The following is a 10,499-nucleotide window of genomic DNA, read 5'->3' as shown; positions in this document are numbered from 1 at the left end:
GTTGTTGTTGTTGTTGTTTTAATAGTATTTCTACTCTTTAACACCGTGTGAGCACCCTCAGCAAGTTTAACAAACAAATTTCAATAAGGTATTTCCGATTCCGATTCTGATTTTAACAAAGCATTAACTCACAAATGCAAGTGAGTATTCACTGTTTTAGCATCACTGAAAAGGACAGGGTAACAATAAAAGTAATTCAGTGTATATTATAGCTTTTCATATGTATTTCTTATGTTGTGTTTGTGTAAAATACAGAGAGAGAGGAAGGGAGCAAGTGAGAGCCAGTGACCTTCTGCAGTTGTGTTTACCATGCAGAATATTCTTCTGCACTTGACCTTTCACCTCTAGAGGGAGGGGACAGAGGAAGATAGATCTTTGCAAATATTCCTGGTTTGTGTGTGTGTGTGTTTGTACATAAGAGTCAATCTGTGTGAAAGCCATTAGTGTCCTGACTGTCACTTACAGTGGGACTCACCACAGGAGGGCACAGTGCCACTCATACGTGCACGCGCACACACACACACCAACAGGCATGTCCACACACTCTTAAACAATAGATGAGGTAGGTAAGAGGATCAAGAAAGAGTGATAAAAAAGCACACAGTGAGAGAAAAATGGTGAGGTTATGGTTAAGATGGGATGATCTGGGTAATGCTTTGATTGTCTTGGATAAGCAGTGCACATTTACACATACACACAAGCATATCTACCTGAATGTACTGTAGGAGTGATTTAGTGATAAAAAGAGGCACTGACTCATTGTGCCTCAAGGACTTTTCCTCCTCTTAAATTTGTTCAGAATAATTTCAAAAGAGAAAATTGAAAATAACCCCATGTGTGATTCACAAAACGTGCACAGGCCACTGATTTATTTATGTTTATCTGACATCAGGATCGATCCAAAATGGAATATGTGTTAAAGGGATGCAAGCTGTCAATGGAGGAAATTGGAACAGTAGGAAAAAGTTTTTTTTAAATAGTAACTTTATTGGAATAGGTTATATTTTGTATTTACCAAGAGTCAGTTGTGTTTCCATGGAGCCACAAAACATATTTTGGATTTATTATATCAGTTTATCAGTGTTTCTGACCACATGTAAATGTTCTTCTTACCCAGAATATTTGAAAATAAAAACATATTGACAAATCATTTCATCATTTAATTTATGAATGAGGCCTGTAATTCAATACAAAGTAGACAAGCTCAAGTTTTTTATCTGTAGTCTGTAGACAGTTGACAACATGAAACAAAAATTGCTGGGTGTAATACATCATCCATGAGAGTACTGCTGTCGGCAGAACAGGGATATGTATCAAACCCTGAGTCTTTAAAATGTTTTTCACCTATATATTCACTAGGTGTGGGAAGGCTGCGTATTGCCTTGTTAGCACATCGGTAATAGGCAGAGGTTGAGAGATCATACTTGGTCAATATCTCTATTGTGTCTGTGAGAAAGGCTGAGAAAGAAAGAGGAAAAGCTGTGGAAAAATGTGAAGAAAGAAGGATAAAAGAGGGGCGGAAAAAATGTTTTTAAGGAAAGAACAGAGGGAAGGGGTTTAAAAAGAAAGCAAAATAGTGTGTGTGTGCACGCAAGGTTGTATGTGTGAGTGCGCGTGTGTGTGTGAGAGAGAGAGACAGGGTGAGGGTGAGAGACTGTGAGAAAGGTTGAGGGAGGCTGCAGGATGCCAACAAAACAATATCAGCAGATCTATTCCCTGACCTCACCTAACACTACCTGACACAAACACACACACACAAGCAAACACAGCTGCAAAAATACTCACACTATCAGACATGTACACAATTACAAATACATAGAAGACCTGATGGGACACATGACATTTAACTAAAACAATCCTATCTGAGTTTTTTTTCTCATTTTTTATTTTTTTATTTACAATACTTGTATGTGTTGTTACTAATTATTTGATGGCACCAATGCTGTTTTGTTGAGTGTGCAATGTAGACAACCGGAGGGAAGATGGGAGAGAGGGAAGGTGCAGGACCAAGGTTGACACTTATTAGACTGTGATGCAGAATTTGAACCTAATGCATCTGTAGTGCATGGTTTTCAATTTAAGGTGCTAAGAAAGCACCCATCTGTTTCACACTAATTTCATAACACACTTTTAAAACCAATGGTTTTCTAAAACCATTACCGCAGTGAATTATGATACAGATTATTACAACTCCCCTTTGATTTAGTTTTTCAAAAGTGGACATACATCACACTGCCAATCGACAGCATATAAATCTTATAATAAATGTGATAGATTAGCCACAGTGGCTAATTGTGTGCTAACACACACTCATCAGTCATTCAAAAACTGGCTTTTAATGGGAGGAACCAAGAAAGGAATCCATCACTTTTTAAAATGGCCTCCCTCTGCTACCATGCCAGGAGGGCTTGGTTACTCTCAGGGATTTGTACGAATGGCAGAACTATTTATAAAACACGTTTTAGTGCTCTTTTATTTAGTAATTGTTTACTTTCTGTTTTATTCTCATAATATTATCAGATACTTTGGATTTTTTAGGAAGTGATGGATTGTGGAGTGGGCCGTCATTTATAAAACACACATCCCTGTTTCAAAACAATATTTCTACAGCACTGTATTTTAGGAACATTTACCTCAGCTTTTTCAACAACTGCCCAACTTTTTCATAGCTAATAATAATAAACATATTATTATAAAAAGTTGAAGCTTCAACAGGCACAAAGTACGTTGCATTTAAAAAGACCATGAAGTCGCATTCAATTAATTACAAATCACTTATTAAAATACATAGTAAAAACAAAACTACAACAATAATTTAGCATTAATTAATTATTTAGGTTATTTACAATATAATTTGTGTAGCTGACATTAGGCCCATAGTGCCCTCTCTTTCACATTTTGTAATGGATAATCAACTGACTGCAATCTATCTACAATCTAATGAACAATCTTACATCTCATTCTAAATCTAAACAGTGCTAACTCGGGGATTTCTACGGGCTTACTTGGCTACTGGAAGTCACATCCTATACAGCACTCACTCTAGTTATCTATCTATCTATCATGTTTCTATTTATAAATACTTACTCTTATCCTCTCCTTCTCTCTCTCTGTTGGGGATGACCTTTCTGTTCTAAATATAGAAAAGGAGACACCTCTGCCATACAAAGGAAACTGTGTGTGTAAGAAACCTCAGCTCTCAGCATTGTGTTTCAATCTACTTGCAGTTGGAGACACAATGAGAAAGACACACACATGTGCACTCACACACACAGATACACAAACACAGCACTCTGGTGCAGTCATAGAACAAAAGCACTGCCAGGGAAGCCCACAGATACTCTCTCACAATCTTATGTTAAGATTCTTAATGGTGCTGTTGCACAATAAATACCTGTGCAGTGTAACGCCAATGTAATAACTTCAATAGAGTTTCATGGTAAAGAGGCTTCCTCTTTAAATTCCTAGTTTAAATTTGAAAATGTTGAATCTGCAAATTCAATTGACAATACCACTCTTTGATGAATATATAAATATAGCTGAATAATAAGTAAAATCCTCTGAAATCCAGTAAAGGACAAAAAGGTATGAGAAAATAGGACATTAAAGAAGTGTTCTGGTACCTGAAATCTGAACTTACAGTATAGTACCATAGTAAACGTGTTTTGATTGTTCTCTCCCTCACAGGTGGTCACGTCCCTCTCAAGTCAACGGTGCTTTGGAATTCTATTCCATCTTCCTGTCACATGACGGCGCAGAGCCCGTGCTGGCCTATAACAGCTCAGAACTTTTTGAAGACCACACACTCCGCAACCTAACCCCTGGAACAGCTTACACCATCACAGTCGCTGTGAGTCCCCTACTCTTTCATCTTTTTGATTTGCATCGTCACATTCATCCATACATTAATGAGTTGGTGTGTGTGGTTATGTCAGGCCTGCACAGGAGGTGGGTGTACCTTAAGCCCTCCCAGCCAGGCTCAGACTGAGGAGAGCACCCCAGAGAATGTCCCTGCACCGCTGGTCACCCCTTTGTCCCCGCATGCACTCAACGTCAGCTGGACACCTCTTGACACTCCGAATGGTGAGAGGAGACACGCTCAACCTGGCACATACAGAGAGATTGAAAATATTCAAACACACATAAACATTTATCAACAGTGACATTTAGAATAAGGTCAAATTTGAACTAAATAAACGCAAACACACACAAGCCTTCAATCATCCACGTGACAATATTTTTAAAATATGTTTTAATGGAAACAGTGATTGGAAACTAGTGAGATAAAACATGTATAAAAGGAGAAATATTAACAAGAATCATGATGATAACAACATGTGACATTAGTTGGACTGTGGAATTGAATACAAGGTGTCAGTATTTACCATAACCCAGTCTATCACCAAGGACCATGAAGACCTATACCGTTGCACAGGGAATCAGATGAGTATGCAAGAGATAGAGCTAAAACAGTTGGAGAAAAGCAAAACAGGAAGAGAAACCAAAGGGGAAAGAGACAAAGACGGGGGAGAGAACATACAATTTGAGACAGAGACTAACGGAGACCGGGAGTGAGAGGGCAGTGCTTCACCAAGCTCCTTTAAGTGGATGAAAAGTGCTCCCTTTTGACTGAATAGAGAACTGCAGGCTGGAAGCACATAGACTCACAGTGACTACCTTTCTCTCTCTAGGTGTTCTCTATTATTCTTACCTCCATCTAATTTACTGGACCAAGATGTATTTCGAATATATTGGATGGATCTGGATAAAAAAAAGTTATTATTACTATTTTCTGTGGGCAGATGTTTTTGAATAAAGAGATTCAAAGGTTTTGACAGAAGACCTTCCTGCATAAAGTTTTGGAATTAGAGTGCATGAACAATTTTTTTTAGCTACATAATATACTAACAAAACTATTCAATATTGCAAATAGTCTAAAACAGTACTGCTTACTCTAAAAAAACTCATAAAAAATCTTTATGAAATGTAAGGACAAAGTACATATTTTTAAAAACACCTTCAAAAGGTAATGAAACTTATTGGGCACCCCCATAGTTCCCATCGACCGTGAACTGTAACACCACCGGCCAGGTAAGGATTAGGATTTCTTGTCATCACCCCACTGCTTGTAATAAAGCCACAAAAATGCCTCAAAAACTCCAAAAACTCCAAAAAAGGCAATGAAATCTTATACTCTGTATAAAGGGTCATCACATAGCACATACATCAAGCAATCCGATTTTCTTGTGTCTTAAAGGAACATATTTCATCTAGGTACGCCGTCAAATAAGTAAAAATAGTTTCAAGTAACATAATCTACCACATAGTATAGTGAAAATATGTTATTTTCTTACAAATCAAACACTAACATAAATTATCAAGACTATATTAACCAAAAGCACATCTTATGAAACCAGATGAATAGAGTAATATTAACTATCTGAGGATTTCCCACCCCATTTCACAGTCTCTAACATACAACGCACTGCCACATATTATCAAATGTTACTGCCATGCTCGTTAAAGTATGTGCAATTCCATAATGCGTGTGTGTGTAATGTGAATCATGTGTGTTTTACGCTTAATGCCACATGAGTGCATTTCGCACCATAAACCCTGTGATGTGTGTGCATATTAGCCTGGATAAATTACTTAAAGCTTTTCTCATCTGATGACAGAAATTCATAACAAGGAGACACTTAATCATGATTACCCGATTATCTCATGCTTATAAAGCTTTAATTTTTGCTTAAAAGGGGAGAAGAGCTCAGTGCCTTTTTTTCCCCATTTACTCTTTTTTTCATAAATGGACGGCAACAATGACGATGATGATGGTGATGGGTTCCAGAGGAGTGAGATTCTGTGTCTCTCTCTCCTCCCCTTCTCCCCAATTCCGCAGGGATTTGTGGGGGATAATCCTCTCGGGGATTAGGTCGGGGCAACACGCAGACAAAGAGGGGAAATAAGCCTGTTATGCATTCGCTGCTTCATTTCCCAACCTGTCTTTATTACAACCTATACTGATATGGGCTTATTCATACACACAAGCACAGAGAGATGTCCACACTCATAGACACACACACACACTCTCACATGCATGTGATTGGCCACATTAAGAGCTTCCCAGATGTAGTTGGCGTCCGTGGGGTTTTTGTGTCTTCATTTCCCTGATAGGTGTGTATATCTGTATTGAGCAATAATAAAACCCACACATGATTAAAGCAGAATAGACTCTTAGTTCTTAGCACTGATCTTTTGAGCCCCTGTATGCATTTTTATTAAGGAAAAGCACATTTGGCACCGTACTGTTTCATTTTTTTATTAGGTGGATGTAATGTAATGTAATTGTCCCTGTGTGTGTATGTGTGTGTGTGTGTGTATGGACATGTGTATGAGTTTGTGTGTGCGCACCTATTTGCACCCACGTTTTTGTGTGTGTGTGTGTGCGTGCGTGCGTGTTCGCTCTAGTACTACTGTCCTTCTGAGGGCCTTTATCCTCGTAACGCCTATGGTTACATTTGTCGTTTCAGTGCTGTTTTCATCATTGTATCACACTAGGACACACTGACTGGCAGGTCTGGAGCCCCTAAGTCAGTTTTCATTTGCATTGTAATCCAATGACCCAGACTGCATCCCAACATAGCAAAGCTCACTTTGTGATTAGAATTCCTCATAGTCTGAACAAAGTTGTGCAGTGTATGAGTGACCAATGCCAACAGTGCCCGAAAAGCATCAGAAAAAAATCTATGTGGACATCTTATAAAACAAATTCTGAAACTTATTCCCAAAACAATGTGTAACACACTTTGAAGTAACGATGCAAAAGATATGTGTTGTCATACTGTCACACCATGTTTAAATGAATGGATTTAAAAAAATGTATCAAAAGTGTGGACATCATCTTAAAATATATAGATAATAATAAGTTTACATAGTTAGACATTTGAGTCAAGGTTATGTGTTTTGAATGTAGTAGTGAAAGAGGGAGTCCAGGGCAGAGAATGAAAGCAACACATTGTTAACATACAAAACTAATTATGTGCTGTACAGAACTACTCATGTAAACTTTATTGGCCTGGCTAAGATGTCAGACAGTAGTTTGTCATTTTTATTTTTGTTCTGTTCTGTTTATCTCATACAGGTCATAATCTGATATGTTCTTTTGACAGGAATCATAACCAGCTATGGTCTCTGGCTGGATGGAGTTCTCATTTTAAACTCCAGTTACTCTCAGAGGTTCTTTGTGGTGGAGGGACTCTCTCCATGGAGCCGACACATACTCAGGCTGCAGGCCTGCACAGCACGGGGCTGTGGCAAGGGACCAATGGTCAGTAAATGTCACTGATTCATTTATTAATTAATACAAGTAACTGCAAGATCCTTTGTGAGATCTTTGAAGCTAGGCATACAAGTCCTTGTTGTGGTGTTGCAGTGTTGGAAATAGTAGTCCTTGAAAATCCTTGAAATTTCTGTAAGAACTCTTCTTTTTTCTGTACTTCTGAGCTTACTTCTCAGGCACTTAGATCTATAAATCTTCATAAAATTCTCTATTGGATGAATTATATCATATTAGTTGGTGAAACAAAACAGCAAAACTGACTATTTATAATGCAGATTATTGTTGTAACTAACCAACACACAAAAACATGCCTACTCAGACATTTGCAAATTGATGTGGGTTGTGTGCGTGTGTGTCACTGGGCGTCATAAAGGTGATCGATTCTCTCAGCTCAATAACCTAGGTTGGCGTGGCGACAGTGACATTTGGTAGGAAATGCCACTCCACGCTCAACGATGTCTCTGACGACAGGCCATATTTTGGGGCATTTTTCCAATACGGACGCCATGTTTAGTCAAACACCAGGAGAACAGCTGACACAGCGGAACAGGAGGAGAGGAAAGTGGGAAGGGGAGGGGTAAGGACAGGATGAAGGGGGGAAGAGGAGGAGATGACAGGATGGACGGGAAAAGGAGAAGAAAGGAGTCGGGGAAGGAGGGAGTTTAGGGATAAAAGAGTGAAATGCTGGGTATAGAGTAAATGGTCAGAGGAAAGTGAGAGATGAGGTTGAAAGTGAGGATGTGAACAGCAGCAGAGGAGAAAGTAACAGGAGAATGAGACAGGAGGAAATGAGACTGAAGAAGAGAGCGTGGTGATAGTGGAAAGAGAAGGAGAAGATTGAATTGAGAGAAAAGATGAGGGGAATGTGGCAGGAGAGAGAAAGAGAGAGCAAGGAGATAAAAGAAAGAAGATAGAAAACTGGTAGCCATGATTATAAAATTATGGGTCAGATTTTATTATGTTTTTTATGAGAGAGTAGAATTACAGTAAAAAGAGTAAAATACTGTGCGTGGTTTGTACGTGCACGTGCTACAGTGCCTGTGTCTGTCTGTGTGTATCTGTGCATTTCAACATAAGTATGCAAGTGTGTATTTTCTTTTTCTCTTTTTAAATCAGGTGGAGATGCGTACATCAGAGATGGCCCCAGAGGGCCCTATACTGCTGGAACTAACCAATCAGAGCGCTCGATCAATCCGAGCCCGCTGGACAGCCCCACCTAGGCCAAATGGGAACCTCAGCTACACAGTGTACTACAAAGGCAAAGGTAACATATAGAGACCATATAAACATTAAACTAGAGATGACCCCGACTGAAGTTTTTCTTAGTAGACAATCAAGCCTTGAGTTGACAAGTCACCAAACGTTTGATTTCATTATTTAAATATATATATTTTAACAGCCCACCTGTTAAATGATAACGGAAAAAGCAGTAATGAATCTGAACGTATCAGAACAACCAGCAAGGAGGCTGAACATTTAGTTAACTTTCATCACAGTATAACATCATACAAGTCTCATTGTTTAAAACACGGAATACATAACTTCCAACTTCGCAAAAGAAAAATACTCACATACTTTTTGATACGACTCGCTATCCCTGCCTGAACCCGCCGTGCCTTGTCGTCCCTGGACTTAGTCCTGGTTGGAGCTGCTGTAAATCAACTGGTGGTTCCGGAGGCTGTGTTCGGTCCCGGCCATGGTCACTGGGAGGCTGCTAAGCTCCTTTGCCTTCTTGCCCACTCTGACTATGGTGCTCATTGCGACCCCTCTATCCGAGGGTCTGAAAACCTCCTACTCCCAGCAAACAAGCCTCTACTAATACTTTGAGCTTGCAGTACGGATACAGTCAGCTAACAGTCCCCTGATACTTTCATCCTTGTGACAAGGCTTTCTGCAACTATCCAACTAATGAAAAGTAGCTTAACTCTTCAAGACTCTTCTTGTTGACTGTTTAGGAGACTATTAGGGAACAGCCCTACATTAAACCTAAGCACACACCCACGGCACCACATATGCATAAAAATAAGAAGTTAAATATTCTTTTACAGATGCACAGGTAATACACAGTTTCACATATTCTGCAAATTTGACTGCAGTTCTGACACATTTGCTCACTAGGCACAAAACGTAGATTGTGCCCGAAAGACACCCTCATTTGCCACTAAACCTTGGCTGCATTTTCTGTAAGGCTTCACTATAAATCTAGTTTTACATTATACACATTGCTGTTCAGTTAATCATATAAATCATATTTTTTTCTATGCAGAGCTTCCCACTTCAGGCTAGAAATGATAGACAATAGACTCTTTTCAAATTGAAACATCTAAAATACACTTGCCAACACTATTTGTGAAATGGTGTTTGTTCAAATAATAAAAAAAAGAAATAGAGATATATTGTACTTGATTTTTGTTTTCCTGGCTGGATTCTAATTCATGCAACTCCTAATTCCTGTACTGTACAAAAAAAATTCTGTCCCCACAACAAAACAGAGAGGTTGGAGAGGATCCACAGCAGGATACACTGTTTTCATCATCATCAAGGACTATTGACAGCACATTTTGTCTGACAGAAAAGTGTTTATGTTTATGATATAGTATGTTTTTTTAAGTATGTTTTCAATTATATGCATAGTTCCCGGGCATATTACATACATACATACATACACTAGGCAGTGCTGCTTTCCAGTAAACACAATTAATATTATTAAGTCAAGTGGCTTTTTTAAAGACTAATAGACACACTCTGCCAACTCACCAACAAGGGCAACTTGGACTGAAGTAAGGCATGAAATGAGAAGGTGAAAGGAGTAATCAAACCAGAGGGGTGTAGAAAAGACAAGATTTTTTTTAAAATTGCAAGTGACTTGAGATAGGAGAGGAGTAGTAGTGCAAAACAGTAGTATGAAGATGGAAGGAATAAAAAAGACAAGTAGTGGTAAACAATAGTATACAGAGAAAGAAGAGATGGGGAACTCATATTTCCATAAATGTATTAGAAAAGATAGCAGGTCAAAAACAAAGATATGAAGACCAACAAAACAATAGATGAGACTAAGTAGAGACAAGTAGAGAAAAGGGAGCAGAATGGACACATCCTTTAACTAAGACTCTTTTTCTGGTCCGCTCTCTTTCTCTTACTCTCTCACTCTCTCTCTCTC

At 38.7% G+C, this 10,499-nt stretch overlaps 1 protein-coding gene across 1 annotated transcript in view; it reads left to right on the top strand.

The window, feature by feature from the left end:
* The window catches only part of ush2a (Usher syndrome 2A (autosomal recessive, mild)), a 197,984-nt gene that overhangs the window by 92,416 nt on the left and 95,069 nt on the right, over window positions 1–10,499 (top strand). Inside the window, 4 exon segments of the mRNA XM_035652071.1 lie at window positions 3,688–3,850; window positions 3,936–4,083; window positions 7,170–7,327; window positions 8,456–8,603. Coding sequence (XP_035507964.1) covers window positions 3,688–3,850; window positions 3,936–4,083; window positions 7,170–7,327; window positions 8,456–8,603 — 617 coding nt within the window.

This window comes from Morone saxatilis, unplaced genomic scaffold, assembly GCF_004916995.1.
Source record: "Morone saxatilis isolate NCDOM2014 unplaced genomic scaffold, NCSU_SB_2.0 Contig11, whole genome shotgun sequence".
Classification (NCBI taxonomy): Eukaryota; Metazoa; Chordata; class Actinopteri; family Moronidae; genus Morone; species Morone saxatilis.
Note: the sequence above shows the minus strand (reverse complement) of the source record. Positions and strands in the feature narration are given on the sequence as shown.